This window comes from Macrotis lagotis, chromosome 2 (assembly GCF_037893015.1).
Source record: "Macrotis lagotis isolate mMagLag1 chromosome 2, bilby.v1.9.chrom.fasta, whole genome shotgun sequence".
Lineage (NCBI taxonomy): Eukaryota > Metazoa > Chordata > Mammalia > Peramelemorphia > Peramelidae > Macrotis > Macrotis lagotis.
Window position 1 is genome coordinate 10,106,072 of NC_133659.1, and position 20,041 is coordinate 10,126,112.

General features: G+C 40.2%; 1 protein-coding gene across 4 annotated transcripts in view; it reads right to left on the reverse strand.

The window, feature by feature from the left end:
* Window positions 1–1,698: 1,698 nt before the first annotated feature.
* The window catches only part of LOC141512347 (biotin-dependent 3-methylcrotonyl-coenzyme A carboxylase beta1 subunit-like), a 71,313-nt gene continuing 52,970 nt past the window's right edge, over window positions 1,699–20,041 (reverse strand). For 2 of the 4 annotated variants that reach the window (XM_074221209.1, XM_074221208.1), the window contains exons 9-13: window positions 14,481–14,637; window positions 9,654–9,776; window positions 8,621–8,769; window positions 5,614–5,695; window positions 1,701–3,059 (exon numbers count right to left, since the gene is read on the reverse strand). In XM_074221209.1, the coding sequence (XP_074077310.1) occupies window positions 2,976–3,059; window positions 5,614–5,695; window positions 8,621–8,769; window positions 9,654–9,776; window positions 14,481–14,637 (595 nt within the window). In that variant the 3' untranslated portion in view covers window positions 1,701–2,975. Of the gene's footprint in view, window positions 3,060–5,613; window positions 5,696–8,620; window positions 8,770–9,653; window positions 9,777–14,480; window positions 14,638–20,041 lie in introns of all 4 variants that reach the window. The other 2 variants (XM_074221210.1, XM_074221211.1) reach the window with 2 other exon arrangements.

A 20,041-nucleotide genomic window follows, 5' to 3' on the forward strand; every position in this document is an offset into this window, starting at 1 on the left:
CCCTGGGTCGTTCTTAATCACCATCAACAGTCAACCCAACCTTCTTATCCCCATGGGCCAGGCCCAAGCTTCCTCCTTCCCATAGTCCTGCCCAGCTAAGTCGAGGACACCTGATCTTGTCTTCACCACAAACTCTTAGACTGTTTCAAAATTTTCCAGACTATGTCAGGGCTCTCCTACCAGACCAGGAGCTTTACTGCCCCCAAAAAGACTATCAGTGGGAATTCCCAAGAAGATTCCCTTGTACATTTGACTATATTGGGCATGCTTGGATGGTATGAGTGTGGGCATCATTAAAAGTGTGTGTTCAACAAATCTCTGTGTTATCTCTTCTTTTTGTTGGTCTGAGACCTGCGTTCTGATTTATGTGTAGTTGTAATGAGTCCCAGATCTGTGATGGGGAGGTAGGGATTGAGGGAGTCCCAGGTGAAGAGAACTCAAGATTTGAAGTCTTGGGTGCTGGATTCAAATCCTTCCTTTTCCACTGTCACATATCTGACTTTGGGCAAGTTACTTTCTTCTTTGGGCCTCCATTTCCATATTTGTAAATATTAAGGGATTAAATGAGCTATTATCTCAGGTCACCTCCTTCTCTGATCTATGACCCTCAGATAACTGATCTTTCATGGGTTCACTCTGGCTAAGAGACAGCCTAAGGAAGTGGAAAGAGTCTGGTTTGGGTCTGAACAGTGAAATTAAACAATATTTATCAAATACTTTCTATATGTAAAGTGCTTGGGATGTAATAGAAGTATGAGACAAGCCATTCTCCCAAGGAGCTCCCACTCTAATATAGGAGTCATACCCATGGGAGTGATCAGCTGCAGGGTAGGAGCAAGGGTGGAGGTCCGGGGGTTCAGTAACAAGGAAGGTGGCCAGGCACAGCTATTAAGTTGCATCTAGATGGTCAATGGGAAGACCCAGGAGTCTAAAGAACATTCACAATAAAGGACCAAGGCAAGGTGATGGGGAGGCAAGGAGCTCACTTTTAACCTCAAGTTAAAAAAAAATTTTCCCTGGCATAGCAGCAAGGGTATTAGATGAGGAATCCTCTGCCCCAAAGTACCACCACTGCTGCCATCTTGAAGTCTCAGATCCCACTTGACACCTGAGTGACTGAGGTCAAATTATACCTCTCTCCAGACTTCCTGCTCATCTTTTGTACAGTCAGGGGTTCAACTCAATAGTCTGTAAGCTTCCTTCCAGTTCCAAATCTAAGACCCTGTGATTGTATTACCTTTTTCCTTCTTTTCCTCAGATGGCATCTGACTGCACAGGTTTTCCATGTTTCCAACAAGAAACCTGAGCTCAATCACTCTTATACTTGCTGTCCAGTCCTTAGTCTGTGGTCCTCAGTATCACTTCCATGTTGGTTTATGAGTTAAACACGGAGTTCTAAAGCTCAGTGTCCATTGCACTTGGTTCTCCAAGTTGGGTCCCCAGACCATAGGTCTTACTTCTCCCCTCGGGGTCCTAGGGATGACCTAGAGGGTTGGAAGGATTCTTCTAACACTACTTACTGCTCCTGAGCCCCAATCTGGTATGTGTCCCCCGATATCAATCACCAATAAATACTTTCCCAATTTAATCAGTTAGCTTTTACAAAGGAATATTTACTGAGAAGGTAGAGGAAAAATAATGACAACAAACTCCCAAAACTGAAAAAGATTCCCTCTGCCTCCTTGATTCCCAAAATTGGAAACAGTAGTTACCAATACCCCCCACCACCAAAGTCATCTCTGTGATACAGCTGATAGATTAGTCACTCTGTTTTTATATTTGTATTCTTTGTTTATTTTTTAGTTAACAAAAATTGATTTTTCCCTCCTTCCAACCTCCTCATTTTTTATGAAAAGAGAGATTAAAAACAAAAACTTTGTAAAAAATATGGATAGTAAAGCAAATTCCTGAACTGGCTATGTCAAAGATATAAGTCTCATTCTGGCTGCTCCCATTTAAGAAGGAGACAGCATTCTTCATCACTGGTTCCTCCAAAATCATGGTTGGGCAATGGGGAGTCACTCCCTTGCTTAGAGGACATGGTATTGCAACCTATTGACCCACTGACTGCTAGGTTAGCTTAAGCAGTTTTGAGCCTCAGGGCAGGGCTGACTCCTCATTTTCCTCAGCAGCTGCCATTTCTGGTAGAATCTGGAATAATTGTAGCTTCTGGTCCTCTTGGAACTCTTTCTTTTGAAGATCAAAGATCATCACCTGTTCTCTTCTCTCTCTGATATTCATTCACTTAAGACCAAGAAGAAAGAAATGCATTGACTAGAAATGTGTTCAGTGGGGAGAAGTGGGGGCCAATGATGGGGAGCAGGCTGCTCCTGCTTCTGCCTTGGCTCTCACCCCACTTCCACCTACCCTGTGGAGGGTTTACAGCAGCCCCTAGGGGTCTTGCCTCATCCATGTTCTGTTATATCCTTTGCATACATGCTGAATTCTGACTCAGCACCCAGTGAAATGTGTTTCTGTGACCATCTAACAAGAAGATAAGAAATAGAGGGTGCCTTGAATCATGGAGGGAGATGGCCCTTCTATCACATATTTCTAGAGGTAGTCTCACCAAACCATATTGCACATATTCTAAAGACTAGGACCTCATTGATCAATCAACAGATGATGAAATCCCTAAAAAACTGAAAGATTCAAGAGGGTCACACAGTAAGTGTAGGAGTCAGGCATCAAACCCAGGTCCTTGGGCTCTAAGCTCAACCCTTTCTCCACTAAAATTCTCTTCCCTTTGCTAAGAAACCACAAAGTAAGCCTATGTCTCTTACAGATGTGAGAAAACTGAGGCTCTTGCAGGTTAATGATTTAGCATTCTTAGGAAACTTCTCTTTCTGAGTTTTGTTCAATTTGTTCAGTTTCCGTAAATCAATACCAATCCAATCTCATGGTTGCAAAAATCAAAAAAGTCACTCGAAGCCATTGTTTGCACAGCATTTTATACATGTAACAGTCACTTCTAATTACATTCGGAGAATGGGCTGCTGCTGACAGATGAAAGTTTGGTGGTCCTTCTGTTTGATGATCTCTAAGCATTTTGCAATCACCTAGACATAAAGGAAATGCAAGAAATCCAAATTGGGAATGAATTAAGTACATACATGCAGCATGATGGTCTTCTGTTCTTCTATGCAACATATGAAAGCTATGTTGAAGAGTTAGAACAGAGTTCAATCTACACATATCAGCACAATGTGGTGAAGACAAAGTTGTCCTCTGGGATACCCAGGTTCAAGTTCTGCTTCTGACATATTTTGACTGTTTGATCCTACACTATCCCAAATACTGGGGCTACAAAGAGAGAAATATAGTCCCTACCCTCAGATAGATTACAGTCTATTGTGAGAAGACTATACTCAAAAAGGAAGCTGAAATAGAGGGAGCAGGGGGAAGGGTAGGTATTCATCTCAAGTTCATAATGGCAAATCCCAGAGAAATGAAACCTGGTAGAAAATGAAGAGATGACTGTCCTGGATGCCTCCTTTCAATGGGAGTTCTGAAAAACTCTCCATTCTTCACCTGAAGGAAAGGAGGGACTATAGGATCAGAGGGCTTTCATAAGGTATAAGTTCTAGGTTCCCGAGGCATGATAATGATATCCATCGGAGCATTACTCCAAAGAGGAATTGGCTAATTTGGAGCATAATGGGCTTCCCATCATTGAAAGCCTTCAAAGAAAACTTGGATGGCCATTTGTTTGAATGTGTCATAGGGGTGTAGGTTAGACAAGATGACTTTGGAGATCTCTAACATCACAATTGTGATTTTGTGATTCTAGTATCATAAGGATGTGGAAATGGAGGAAGGTGGCAAGTCTATTTCTTAATAAATACTGCTTGACTCAATGACTTTTCTTCAACCAAGGACAGAATAACAGCATGACAGCTGTTTGTCCTTTTTATAATAATCACCAGAAAGGGAACTTCTTGGCAGTGCATTGCAATGCTACACAATTCATACATCCAAAATAGTCTTAATATTTAAAATGAATCCCTAAAGCAGTCATTTAGCCTCTACCAGGGCAAAAAGACATAACACTGTCTATGTTGGTGTAGTGAAAAAAATTACTGATCATGAAATTGAGAAGAATGTTTGTCTGACTCTGCCTACAACTGACAAAGCAAATGTATTCTAATCTATGATTTCTTCACCTCTGAAAATCAAGGTTGTAGAACAAGATGATTTTTGGGGATCCTTCTGGACCTTAAAGATTCTTTTTTCTTTTCTTTCTTTTTTTTGGGGGGATGGGGTTCAAGGCAATGGGTTTGAGTAACTTGCCCAAGGTCACATAGCTAGGTAATTATTAAGTGTCTGAGGCCATATTTGAACTCAAGTCTTCCTGATTCCAGGGTCCATGTTCTATTCATTATGCCACCTATCTGCCCCCACCCCGGACCTTAAAGAGTCTATGGTTTTAGGAAACTTGCTGAGTTCTCTACAAATTTTTAGCAATGATCTCTCATAAAATCTCTTCCCTAATTTTCATCATCATTTTTCTACCTTTAGAATGTTCCTAGGGGAGGCTAGGTGGTGTAGTAGATAAAGTACCAGCCTTGGAGTTAGGAGTACCTGGGTTCAAATCTGGTCTCAGACACTTAATAATTACCTAGCTGTGTGGCCTTGGGCAAGCCACTCATTTGCCTTGCAAAAAAACTTAAAAAAAAAAAAAAAGAATGTTCCTAAAAGCACCTAATAGCAAAATGGTTCAGAACATGGACCATAAAATAAAGATGATCTGAATTCAAATCCTGATTCAGATACTTCCTAGTTGTATAACCCTGGATAGTCACTTAAACTCTGTCTGCTCTAGCTTCCTCATCTTCATAAATGGAGATAATAATGAACCATCCCCAGAGCTATTGTAAAGATCAAACTAGGGGGGCCGCTAGGTGGCGTAGTGGATAGAGCACTGGCCCTGGAGTCAGGAGTACCTGAGTTCAAATGTGGCCTCAGACACTTAATAATGACCTAGCTGTGTGGCCTTGGGCAAGCTACTTAACCTCACTGCCTAGCAAAAACCTTAAAAAAAAAAAAAAGATCAAACTAGAGAATACATGGAAAGTGCTCTGCCAACCGAAAACCTCCATATAAAGGCTGAATACTTTAATTTAAATTTTCCACCTTTTCTCACTCTGGGATGTGGCATCTTTTTTTAGCTGAAGAATGCTCAACAGAGGTGAGGAAGAGAGAGAATTCACACCAAAAAGGTAAATTTCATTGATTGTTTCATACTTAGATTTTTTTCCTGTCTAGAATTATAGACACTAAGTCTCTCTACAACTAATAAATGCTAAAGACTTTATCTTGAAAACTCCAGGGCAATGATCAAAAGAACATATTCCATTTTTCTTTCATTTCAACAATCATTTGTTTGACTGAATCAAACCCATTTATATACTTTTGACCTCTCAACTCTCTTTAATAAGTCAAGGGAAAGAAAAAAACAAAACTTGGAAGATTCATCTTATTGCACCAAATAAGAAATAATTAGCAACTCACTGGACCAGTTATTATGCCAGACTAACCTGCCAGAATCTCTTGTCCTTAAAGTTGCCATCTAGAACCCAAACCCAAACTGACAGAGCCCAAAAAGCGACCCACCTCTCTGGAATTCTGGGGCAGTATCACTCCATCATCCCACAGTCTGGCTGAGGAATAAAGTGCCGTGCTTTCAGTCTCTAGTCTGATAAAGAGCAGCAAAGTTGATGTTTACAAACAGTTTATTCAGTTTGAGCAAAACATCAAATATATTCTGAACACAATGATAAGAGCTGGGAATAAAAACAAAATTAAAGGATACCCTGCCCTCAGTGATCTTGTGGTCTACAGACATGTATGAAATAAAACACAGCTGCAGATGAAATGGCATATTACAGTAGAACCAGTATGAAGAAGAGTGGGGACTGTGAAGGAAAGAACCCAAAGGCAGCATGTTAGAAAAGATCTGAATTTAAATCCTACTTCTTGTGATGTGGAACTGAAACTCAGAAGAAAAAGGATAGGTGAATATATACAAGCTAGCAGACAGACAGAGATAGATAGATGATAGATAGATAGATAGATAGAGAGAGAGAGAGAGAGAGAGAGAGAGAGAGAGAGAGAGATGGACAGATGAATAGATAGATGGATGGACGGACAGACAGACAGAGACAGACAGGCAGACAGATAGATAGATGATGGACAGATGGATGGATAGATGGATGGATGGATGGGCAGACGGACGGATAGATGAACAGGCAGACAGACAGACAGATAGATGGATAGATGGATAGACAGACAGACAGACAGACAGACAGACAGATAGATAGATAGATCAATAGACTGATAGATAGATAGATGGATAAATAGATGGATGGACGGATGGACAGACAGATAGACAGACAGATAGATAGATAGATGATGGACAGATGGACAGACAGATGGATGGACAGATGGATGGGCGGGTGGACGGATGGACGGATGAACAGGCAGACAGACAGACAGACAGCCAGATAGATAGATCGATAGATAGATAGATAGATAGACAGATGGATAGATACATACATAGATACATAGATAGATAGATAGATAGATAGATAGATAGATAGATAGATAGATAGATAGATAGATAGAAGGATAGAGATAAGACACATATAGACATAGATGGTTAATATATAGGCACAGATAGATTGATAGCATTTATCAAGTGCAAGTTGGGATAGGCATTATAAAGCTGAGCTGAGGCCATCTGAAAGGAGATGATAAGGTGATCTGGAGGAGCTGATGAGGGCACCAGGTTAGAGAAGTGAGAAGAAAAAGGAGGGCTCAGGACAGTACCTTAGGGTACTCTCACAATTAGGGGCACAGGCTATGGATGATAATCCAACAAAGGAGACAAAAGGAGTGATTGGGTAGATAGGACAACCAAGAGAAATGAGGGTCCTAAAAACCCAGAGAAAAGGAAATATCCCAGAGCAAAATTTGGTAATCAGGGAGGTCAAGAAGGTGGAGAATGTAATTGATGTAACATTTGGATTCTGTTCTATTCTATTTTCTAACCCATTCTGGGTCCAAGTTTTAAAGTTTTTCGTTGCCTCCCCATGTGTTGTGGGGCTCAAAGATGTGCAAGAATTTTGCAAACTATAAGATGATAACCAAATCTAAGTCACTACTCTTTGTTAAATGTCCAGTTAATATTAACTAAGAAGCTATTTGGTAGATGAGCATATCTTAATTTAAAAGTATTCAGTTTCACAATCTGCAAACTTTTTTTAAAGCTTACTCTCAGAAAGAGTTCATAGAATTTAGAAAGGGAGAAACCCTGGTGATCATCTGTCCCCAAGAGCCTTCACTTTTTTAGAATTAGGAACTTAACAATAACCAATAAAATGAGCACTTATATTTATTTTACGATTATACAGGAAATTATGAACCTCAAATATATACTCACTTTCCTTTTTTAAGTATATAATAAATTCAAAATTAACTTTGTTTAGGTTTTTTTTTGCAACGCAAATGGGGTTAAGTGGCTTGCCCAAGGACACTCAGCTAGGTCATTAGTAAGTATCTGAGGCCGGAGTTGAACTCAGGTACTCCTGACTCCAGGGCCAGTGCTCTATCTCCTGTGCCACCTAGCTGCCCCCAAAATTGACTTTCAAAGTTGTCCTGCTGGTCTTTGGCTCTTTCCAGTTTTCCTTCCATTACATTCTTTGGAGGGGTGGAGGTTGGGATAGGGTAGGTGAAGAATCTTATTCTTAACCTTCCAATTCCAAACCACCTCCCAAATGGGAAAAATGCAAATAAAACCCTTTTGATAAATAGGTATTTTCAAACAAAAGAAATTCCCAAATTGGTCATGTATGAAAATCTTTAAATTATTACCTACTACTCTTGGTAGGACATGGGTAGGACATTGTATCATGAACCCACTGGAATCCTAGTTGGTCATTTAATTGATCAATTATTAAATCTTTCAAAACAGTTTTTCATTATTATGTTTTTTATTGTCCAATTTGCATCAATTCATACAAGTCTTCTTGGGTTTATCTGGTTGCATCCCTCATGGATAATATGGTATGATGTTATGTTATTACATTCATATGCTAACTGCTTCAGCCATTCTTTAACTGGAAAACTTTACCCTTTGTTCCCATGTCTTTGCTTCAATTAAAACAGCTGCTACAGTTTTGTACAGAACAACCATTTTCTTCCTTTTTTGCTAACTCCTTCATTTTATGGAAAAGATCAATGAAGCCCAAATTGGTGAGATGACCTCCCAAGGACACAGAGCTTAGTAAACAGAACCAAGATTCCAACTAGCCCCCCTAGCCATCAAATATCCATGTCTTCTGAACCTGCATCTAGTGTTCAATTCAACAAGTGATTGGAAAATTCCTGATCTGTCTTCCCAACAGAGCTGGGTATAGAAAGTCTAACAACAAAAATATTCCCTGCACCATGGCTATGAGTTAATGATCTTTAATTGAAGATATTAGGAAAGAAGCTAAGAGGAAAATTAAGAAAGCTACAAATCTGAATTCTCTCTCCTAAGTCTGGCATTATTCCTGTTTTAATGATCTTTGGCTAATTATCAGTAAAAAGTCAGCAAAGTAGGCACCTCAACACTTACTTTTTCTCCAGATGTTTTAATGTGGATTTGTCCATAGAGAGATATTCATCTCCTTCCAGAAAGTCAGCAAATGGAGATCTACAATCAACAAGACCAATTCTTGCATTGGGCCAAAGGAACAAGAAATTAGGGTTGAATGATCTTCCACACTAAAAAAACAAGTGATCCATCAGAGTCATTTATAAAAATAAGAATAAACTGCCATTAGGGTACATCATGCTGATAATGACAAAACCATAGATCTGGAGAGGGAAGAGACCTTTAAAGTTATCACAGTCAAAAGCTTCCTTGTGTTATAGGTATGGAAACTAAGGCACAGAGGGGTTGCCAAGTAAGTTCCTGAATCAGAATTGTGTCTCTAGTGTCCCCTGAACAAAATCCACCACTCTACATTGCATCCTCAAATGTCAGAAGTCACTTACCTGAAAGAAGACATATTGAAACTCAGATTTTCAATCCACAATGGGAGAGACAATATGGTAGAGTGCATAGCATATTGATCTTTTGAATTGAAAAAACTGCGATCTGATTCCTTCCTCTGATTCTTATTACCTTTGGGATCAGTCACTTCCTTTTTCTGAACTTTGTGCCCAATCCTCCCACAGACTCTGTACATATTTGTGGAAGGGGCTGTCTCACATTTGGATAAAGGTAAAGGAAAATGCCCTTGTACCAACAACTGGTTTTTAGACACTTTCTTAGTAAATACCTTTGCTAAAATCTCTTGACACCATGTTAACAGGAGAGTCATGGTGATACAATATGATATGATATAATGTGATACAATATATGATATAAAATAACATGTTGCATTGCATCAAGATAACACCCGATTAATATACATAATATAACAGAATTGCTCCTAGAACTCTGAGGCTTGTAATATGTAAATGACTTCTAATAACCTATGCAAACCAAGGGAGGGGTAATTGGGACAACAGCTTCAGAAAAAGTGCTACATTTGGTTTGGGAAAACTTTAGGAAGGCCACGAATATGAGGGATTATGTAACCCAATAAGCAATATTCCTGTACCATGGCATAGCTGTCATTTCCAAAATAGCCACCAATGACCAGAGTTATCTTGGGGACTTCTGCACAAGCAATGGTGGCCATCATACAGGCCTGGGCCTTGAATTTTCTGCCTAGATCTTCTGCCTGAAATGAAAGTGGAAAGTGGTTATGTCATAAGGACTATTGCAAAAAGTCATTTTTCCTCTAAAAAACAAGATTGGTATAATGGAGAAAGCTGTGGTTTTAGAGTCTAGATGGACCCAACTTGATCTTGGACCTTGACCTTCTCCAGGGTTCAGTTTTCTCCTATCTAAAATGGTGATCTGGATTAAATACTATAATGTCTTTTCTTGCTTTTTGTATCTAGGATTCTGTTTTATCATTTCTTCCTCCCCAGCTGAGAGTGCATAAAAGAGGTCACACTTCAGTGGAAAATTAATAGAGCAATTTAACCTACGTTTACTGTCCAGTATGTTTAAGACATTGAAAAAAAAATGGGCCTTGGTTTTCTTTCCAGTTCTTCCAAGAACCTGCTGTGAGACATTCTGAGACCACCTAAATGCCAGTCTTCTCAGAGGCCCATTATCTAACCTGGGGCATTCTGTAAAACAGTCTATGATTCTATGAAAGCTGAACTCATTTTTTTATTAAACAATTTTGTTTCAGGAAGTTTAGTAGTGTGGAGATATGACAGAACTTGGGTTCAGTAGACATCTTAATTTCAAACCTTAGTTCTGATAATTGCTAGTTGTATGACCATGGGCAAATGCCTTTAATTGTCAGAATTTTAATTTTCTGATCTGTAAAATGAGAGCAACTGTTCTTGTTATATCTACCTCAGAGGGACGGTTTCTAGTGCACCAATGGGGAGGAAGAAGCCAGCAAGGCCAAAAAGAGAAGAGTGGAGGAGGGAAAATGGGAGAAAGGTGAGATGAGTCACACACTAGATGCAAAGAGACAGGAGTGATGTATAGAACACCTGGCAGGAGAAGATACCAGACACTGAGGTCCATTCTTGAGCTAAGCTGCCTAGCATTCCAACATTATACAGAGAGGGCAGCTACAATGGGCTGGACATGACATTAGAATGCCAGATGTCCACTTGCCAAAAGAAAAACCATTTTAGGGGTGGCTAGGTGGTGTAGTGGATACAGCACCGGCCCTGGAGTCAGGCACACCTGGGTTCAAATCCGGTCTCAGACACTTAATAATGACCTAGCTGTGTGACCTTGGGCAAGCCACTTAACCCCATTTGCCTTGCAAACCCCCCCCAAAAAATTATGGAGAACTCCCACAGGACAAGTGCTCACAAGGGATCAGAAGAAGCCATACCAAGACACTCTGAAGGTTTCATTGAAGAACTTTGAAACTGACTGTACAGCATGGGAGACGCTGGCACGGGACCACCCAGTATGGCATGCCCTCCTCAGTGAGGGGGGCTACACTCTATGAGGAAGGCAGAATAGAATAGCTCAAAGGAAATATGACATATATAAGTTTAGAGAACCTATCCCAGGCATTCTCATGGACTTATTTGTGCCCAACCTGTGATAGAGCATTCTGAGCTCATATTGGTCCAATCAGCCATAGTTGGACACACTATCATTTGTCTCAGACGCAGTGATGTCATTTTGGTCTTCTTCGATAATGAAGGACAAGAACCAACCAACCAACATAGATCATGAAGTTTAAGATCAAAAGGACTTAAGATATTTTCCTGGTCTGACAACCCCCCCCTGACCTTACACACACACACACACACACACACACACACAACACACATCCCATTTCACTGACCCAACTTGATCTTGGACCTTGACCTTCTCCAGGGTTTTCTCTTCTGTAAAATGGTGATCTGGATTAAATACTCAAAGGTCTTTTCTTGCTTTTAGCATCCAGTATTCCATTATAGCATTTTTTCCTCCCCAGCTAAGAGTGCATAAGATAGGTTACATTTAAGTGGAAAATTAATAGAGCAATAGATACCTGAAATAAAAATATTGACACTCTTCAATAGAAATCTAAGGAGAAAACTGAGCCCCAGGAAGAGGTCAAGGGCCTTGCCCAGGATCATGCTGCATAGTCCCCTGCTTCCAAATCCTATCAATCTTTCCATCAGACTAAACCATCAATAAAGAGGTCATTTGTGACACCCAAGTTTGGGTAGCTAGGGAACAATGGGTAACAACATTGGGCTCAGAATCAGTAAGAACTGAGTTCGAATCTTGTCTCAACCACACCATTTGATTATGTGACCTTGGGCAAATTCCTTAAACCTCTCTCAGTCTCACTTTCCTCATTTATTAAATGGAGATAAAAATACACTAACCTATCAGGTTTATTGTGAGACTCAAATAGTTAATTCATGCAGAGACTTTACATAGCTTAAAGTATTTTATAAATACTATAGTTATTATGATTATGACTATTATTTAGCCTTATCCCCAAATAGATCTTTCTTGTTCAAATGGCATGAATATAGTTGACTTCTCTCTTCCCTAGTACAGTCTTGCACAAGGTGAACACATTCTAATTGAGTGAAAACAAGTAGAAATAGTCACAGTGCATTAAAAGTCCCCGGCTAGTTTTCATGTGTATCTCTACATTCCTAGAATCCAGCAGATAGTAGGTACAAAGTAAATATTTCTTGTATTATATTGTATTGATATGTTTTAGAAATAAGAATCAAAGAGATGATAGATGATTTTTTAAAAAGAGAGATCATGGAAATAAGGATCTGAATCAGGAAGTAGCTCTGAAGAGAAGGAAACAAGCCCCAGAAAGAAGGGCTATAACCTATAAGCACCTTGATTTTCCCATGGGAGTTCATCTCATACTATTTTATCCTCAAGATCATTACCAATAACTAACATTTATCTAGCTTTAAGGTTCACAAAGTATATGACAAATAGTATCTTATTTCATCCTCATAATAACTCTGAGAAGTAGGTGTTATTGTGATTGCCATTTTACAACTGAGAAAACAGAGATTAACTCACAACAGTGTAGTTGTCTGTGGCAGAATTTGAATTCAGCTCTTACTGACTATAATGACTTCACTGCCTGGATACATGAGATTACTAACTTGTTCAAGTCCCTGACCCAAGGATAATATCCCTTTTCCCTATAATTCCAAGAGGTCCAACAGTAAGGAAAATATTCATATGTTTGAAAATATTTATAGCACCTCCCATTATGGTGGCAAAGAACTGAACACTAAGGAAGCATCTATCCATTGAGGAAGGATTGAACAAATTGAAGAAATGATGAAGAGGATGATTTCACAGATACCTGAGATGATTTCTTTGAACTGATGCATAGAGAAGGAAGTAGACACAGGAGAATAGTTTCTTTTATATAAACAACATTGTGAAAACAGGCAATTTTGAAAGACTTAAGCACTCTTATCAATGCCATGACCAACCATGAATCCAAAGGGCCAGTGAGGAAGAATTTTGACTACTACCTGATGGAGAGAGGATGTACTCAGAAAGCTTATGACAAATATAGTTGGACAGGACCTAGGAGTAAATCTTTGTTATAGTGTTTTTATTTTACTTTTCTTTTTTGCCTTCTTGGGTATGGGAAAAGGGAAAGAAATAAATACATCGATTTTTAAATTTTTTTTAAAATAGTGGATAGAAGACCCAGGACCAAAACTCAAGTTTGATTCTTAAGTCCAATGATCCTTTGAACAAAAATGAAACAACAAGAGCAGGTTGTTTTGAGTTAAAGGATTTTGCTCTGAATCCCAGCTCTGCCAATCATTAGTTATGAGTCCTTGGGCAAATCACAGAGTTGGATATGGCTGAAAAACAAAGAAACAACCAAAAGAGGTGGTTGCCTTACATAAATTCTAAGGTCCCTTCTAGCTTTGCTGTGATGGCATAATCTGTTAATTCCAAAGAAAGAAAGAAAAAATGGGTCTGATGTGGGGAAGGAGCAGAGAGAGCAGTGATTATAACTGATCGAAAAGAATCAGTTGAGAACAGAATAGTGCGAGATGAACTCTGATGTAAAAATCAAGGTGCTTAGAGGTTATAGCCCTTCTTTCTGGGAACTTTCTACCTGTCTCAAAGGAGACTATTATAATGTTAAAACTTCATACAGTGACTGGAATGGAAAAAATTTACGTGGAAAAACTACTGAATTGTAAAGTAAAAGGAAAACAAATCCATCCCTATAGGAATGTGGAGGGTCATGAATACTGTGACTAGAGTCACAGAAACTAAGGTCAAACTCAAACTTGACCACCTATAGATGGCATGACCTTAGGACAGTCATTTAACTTCTCTTTGCTTCTTCTTTCTCCTCTGCAAAATGAAGATAATAATAAACCTACTTCCTCAGATTGCTGTGAGGAGCAATAAGATGATATTTGTAAAGATCTTCGCAAGCCTTAAAGCCCTATTATAAAGATAAACTATTGTTTGCCCGAGATCATACAGCTAGTAAGTGTTACAGGCTATTTATTAAAATTATTATTATTATTATTTATTATCCTCTCAGGGTCTCAGTCCCCTGACCTGGAAAATGAAGGAACTGGACTACATGAACTCTAAATGTGTAATATTATGACCCTTTCATAAAAGGTAGAGAGAGCTTTGGACTAGGAATCAAATAGTCTGAGATGCTCTTTCACTTTTCCTTGTAAAAGGTGAGTAACCTTGGACAATTCATTTCCCTTTTCTGGCCTTGGAGTCCTCACCTATAAAAGGGTATCAAGGACAATTTGCACTAACTCTCCATATGGTTGTAAGATTTCAGGGGGATAATGGATGTTGCCATGAAGTCTTATCTAGAGGCAAACTCTCACCTCTCCTCCCTGTTGGAGGATCGCATACATACCTGCGCAAGGCTCATGCACCGAGATGTTTGTGGGACAGTGTTCAGGAGAAATAGAATGGGGATGTTCCGGTGGCTGCACAGGTTTATGAAGTGGCTACCCTTGAGGGAGGCCTGGTGGGTTAGCTCTCCATTGTTCGCCACCAGGCCTATGAGATGGCTAGCAAAACAAAGACAAAAAGAAAGACTTGTTTTTTTTCTTTCCACATAGATCACCATCACAGGAGAGGAAAATCCCATGGGTATATTAACTTTTGAAGTTGAAGCAGTTAGGATCAAGTCATTTTGATTTCAAGACTCTGCCTCTATGAGAGGCAAATAAAGCACAAGGGCAGTTGGTGACCCTGGAGTTAGGAGGATCTGACACTTAAAAATTAGCTAGCTGTGTGACCTTGGGCAAGTCATTTAATCCAACTGCCTTGAAAAAATTAAAACAAAAAATAACAAATAAAACATTAGTGTAACAATTTGAACCTTTAGTCAGGCAGACCTGAGTTCAAATCCAGCCTCAGATACTTGATGACTCTGGTCACTTAAACTTGTAATCTCAGTTTCCTGTTTGTAAAATGAAGAAAATGAAGCACTTACCTCCCAGGGTTGCTGTGACAATCAAAAGTAATGATAATAGTAAAGTGCTTGGCAAATTGTTAATTGTTTTTATGACTGACCAAGCAGCAAGCATTTACAAAAGATCTAAGGCGAGGCATAGAAAGTCAGAAAGGAGGCCCTTTTGGCCCTCAGGAAGTTTGCACTCTACTGAGTCCAAAAAGTGCATCATGCTACAATAGTATGCTTCTGGAGCTGGAAAACACCTCACAGAAAACCAAACTCACCCCCTTCATTTTTGATAGAAGAAATAGCCCTAAGAAGGCTAAATGACTTGTCCACAGTCAAATCAGGAGCAGCTCTGACCCAAAGATTTAGTTCATTTGAACCAATCTAGCCTTGCCAGATCATCATTCTGAATGACTGACATGGTGGGGTCTCCATCGGTCACTGTAGCCCAGAGCTTCCTCCACAAGTCAAAGGCAGAAGAGGTTTATGGGTAGACAAAGTCCATGGCACCATGTCAGGAGGTTCCCACATGTTCTCTGCCCCCACATTGGATATGACTCTAACTCTTGACCCAATCCATTTTGACAGCTCTCATAGGTAGGAAGTTTCTCCTTAAATCCTTGTGAGGCATCCATCGCTCCTGGATCTGCCTTCTGGGGTCAAGCCTAATCTGCCATAGAATAATCCCTCAAATACCTGAAGTCAGAAAACAAGCCCTCCCTTCAAATTTCTTTGTCTCGAGCTACCTAAGTCTAACTGAGATTTTCAATAGGTCCTCACATAACATGAATACAGTACCTTCCAGTTCCCTGGTCATTCTCCCCTGGACAAAACCCAGCTTATTATTAATAATAATAATAATAATAATAAAATCCCAACATATCAATGACTTCTTTCACAGCTAAAATGTCTTCATTGACAGGAAAGCCTGGCTAGTCCCCTTTGCCTCTGTAGATTATCTCCAATAGATGTCATTTGTACAGAGCCCCTTGCATATTCTCTCTTTCATTTTTCCAGTTCCTTGAAAGTAGACATCTTTCCCCTTCCTTGGTTTTCCCAGTACTTAGTACTGTGCCTCCCATATAATAGGCTCTTAAAAAATGTTGATTTCCTTGATGACCTAAAAGAGGCTTCAGAGCTAAAACTTTCACTTCAAATATGGTCTGACTAGGAAATGTTAGTCCCTCACCCTCCAAGAAAACTATGCCATCAGGGCAGTGATGCCATGGCAAGCACATGAATTGGATTGGAGTGAGGGGGACTGTGCTAAGTCACCAGTTTCACTTTCTCCTCCAGAGCCATCTGGGTCCAGTGGCCAGATGGGAATCAGGATAAATGGAGATAGCCCTGGATGCAAGGTAAGCAAGGCCAAATGACTTGCCCAATGTCACACACATCTAGGTAACTATTAAGTATCTAAGGCCAGATTCAAACGCTTATCCTCCTGACTCCAAGGCCAGTGCTCTGTCCATTGTGCCACTTAGTTGTCCTTACTAAGAAAGATAACAAGAGGAACTCCTAGACCTAAAGCCCTGATGGCAGGTTTCAGATCCTTCCCAAGTCATCCCTCCTCTTGTCAGTAGCCCAGTTATGCTATCTGGGGTGCAGCGTGGCATCGTGGGGCATTGCTCTTGGAGTAGAAAACCTAAGTTCAAATCCCAGATTTCACATTTAGCATATGTGAATCCTGGACCATTGGCAGAACTTCATTGAGCTTCAGGTAAACTACCAGATAAAGATGAGCTATTCTTCTTTACTCCACTATTACAATGGCTCCCTGTAAGCACCAGCTGCAACACAAGCTCCATTCCCAATCAGGCACAAGCATTTATTAGGTGCCTACTGTGTTCTATTTCACTGGGAATTCAAGGACAAAAATGAATCAGTCCTTACTATCTAGGGACTGGGATTCTGTCTTCAGCTAAGTAGTCATTCAGGCAGACAATGAGGTTTTTTAAAGTGTTTACTAGGAAGGAAAGGAAGGAAGGAAGGAAGGAAGGAAGGAAGGAAGGAAGGAAGGAAGGAAGGAAGGAAGGAAGGAAGGAAGGAAGGGAGGGAGGGAGGGAGGGAGGGAGGGAGGGAGGGAGGGAGGAAGGGAGGGAGGGAAAGAGGAAAGGAAGGGAGGGAGGTGGGAAGGAAGAGAAAGAGGGAAGAAGCATCTATTAAGGGTTGATCATGTACCACACTCTGGGCTTACAAATGTGAACAAAATCAAGAGTTTCCCTGTTTCAGGAGCTTGATGTCTGTCACGTTCCCCTTTTACACTAAGCTTCGTTGTTTGCTTTTTCATTCCAGGGGAGTCATGAAGTGGAGGCAGGAGAGCAGAGGAGCATTAGTGCCTGGGCTTGCAGGTCAGTCTGAGAGCCACCCTAGATTGGCATCTCCTCTCTGGTCATATGTGCCCCCCTAAATACCACCCTTTCATTTCCTCTGACTTTAAATGAGCCCAGGACAAGAACTGAGAAGTAGGAAGTCAGAACCTCCCATGCCAAAGCAGGGCCACAGTCCTCACTGCCCCTGAAACAAACTGGAAACCATTGCTGGTGGATAAAAATCCTTTAACTTCCAACTTTTCTTCTCCCACAGGTATTGTTCCCCTACCGCAGGCCCGCTTCAATGACTGTTCTCAGTTGGAACCTGGAAAGGATCCCCAGGTCCCAGAATGGCAAGGGAGCAGTCATCGGGAATGTTTTTACAGGAACTGTAAATGCCACACTTCCTGCAAACCTCCCCTTACCTCCATTCTCCTCCATCACAGGGAAGTTTATTGTTAGACAGTTGCCCCTACTGAAAATAAAAAAGTACCAGGTTTACCCTCTAAGACATCTTTTTTTTTTCTAAAAACATCTTTCCTAGTATTTTAATGAGAAAAAAATTTTAAATGAGAAAAAAGAATCATTTCGAGAGCTCCAAAATATTTTTATGTTTTTTTAAAATTTTGTTTTAATGACTTTGGGGAAGCACATTATTTCTCAGTTTATGAAGGCTGAGTCAGATATACGATTGAATTAAAGTTCAAACATTAAAATGCAACTTACTAAGTAATCACTGAGATTCACACCTTTTGACTATTAAAGTCAAAAAAAATTAGGGGAAAGAAGAAATACAAGAGAAACATATGAGGACAAAACAAATGGAGGCAGGAAGCTGTTGAGGAGATGCCCTCCTCCTGCTTTCATTCTTAATTCATCTCTGAAGATCGAGGCTCTCAATGAACTAAATTTGGGCTGATATATACTAGGAATCAACCTGACAGTTTAGGGATTTGGAGCAGCAGATCTACGATGTCAATGGTGCAAGTCATAGATCTAGAAGACCATCTAGTCCAACCCTTGTGTTTTCAGATGAGGAAAATGAGGCAGAAGAGTTGTAGTAACTTAAAATCCCCCAGGTTATAAACATCAGAGGCAAGGTTTGAACCCAGGTACTACATCTCCAAAGTTGGTATCCTTTCCTCAACACCACGTGAAAAACATCCTTCAACCAAGGCAGATATCAATTTGTTCTCCAACTTAGTCTTCCAGAACTTCCTGGGTTAGTACAATGAATAGAGCTCCAGACCTGGAGTCAGGAAGGCCTGAATCTAAAACTGGCCTGAGTAGCTGTGTGACCCTGGGCAAGTCACTTCACCCTGCCATTTCCTCATCTGTAAAATGAGCTGGAGAAGGAAAAGGCAAACCATTCCAGTGTCTTTGCTAAGAAAGCCCCAAATTAATCATGAAGAGTCAGACACAACTGAAATGACTGACCGACAACAAGAACTTCCTGAGACTTTGAGAAATTAAAAGATTTGTCCAAGGTCACTTGGTCAATGTGACTCAGGGGTGGGATATCTATCAGCTGGGCAAAAACAATCCCTAGTCTCAAGGAACTGAAGAACTAATAGAGGAGACAGTTTTCAGCTAGTGATGTAAATACAAGATACATATAATGTATGTAAGTGCTCATCTCCTTGACCTTGGCCTTGAGTGTAAAGAACCATAAAATAAGAGGAAGGGAATGCTGATTCTGAAAGTGCATATGACCCAAGGATCCAGATAACATGACCTACAAAATTTAATTGACTGAGTGTGGCTAGGTGGTGCAGTAGATAGAGCACTGCCTTAGGGTCAGGAGGACCTGAGTTCAAATCTGACCTCAGACACTTAATAATTACCTAGCTGCTTGACCTTGGGCAAGTCACTTAACCCCATTGCCTTGCAAAACCTAAAAAAAAAAAAAGATAATTGACCTAGGATGTCCTTGGAGGTCACCCCATTCAATCCCCTTCTTTGGGCAGAACTCATTGCTTTGAGAAACACCTGCTCTGGAGGAAGTGAGTCAAGCCCCTTAGTATCTGGGTCACAAGGTATAATCTTCCTCAAATTCCAAGAGCATTTGACATAAAGGATAATTTTATAGGCTATCGCTTGAACAAATTCTTCAGCATCTTTCTCTGGGCATAGTTTTGTCACCTTTCAATCTCTAAGCCTATGGACCCAGCATTTTACAAAACAGAAGACTCCTTGATGGCAGATTTTACTTTGATCTGGTCTTGTATTCCATGGGATCTGCAACAGTATTTGTCACATAATATACCAGGTAGCTAATGGCTCCATAATGTAGATAGAGCACCTGGGCTTGGAATCAGGAAGACTCATCCTCATGAGTTCAAATCTGGCCACAGACACTTATTGGGTGACCCTGGGCAAGTCACTTCACTCTGTTTGCCTCAGTTTCCTCATCTGTAAAATGACCTGGAGAAGGAAATGGAAGATCAACAAAACTCCAAAGGAACAACCATACCTCACAAAGTTATTGGGAAGAACAAATGAGAGCATTTTCAAACACTTTAGCCAAGTTAGTATTGTGTGATGGTGCTGTTCCATTCGATTCACCTCCACTTCTCCTAAAGATAAGATGCTCAGCCTTAGCAAAGTAAGAGCATTTCATTCATCCAGCGAAGGGTTAGTCAGACAAAATGAAATAAATTCTTGAAAGTCATTGGCTGAAGCAGAGTTAAACAGACC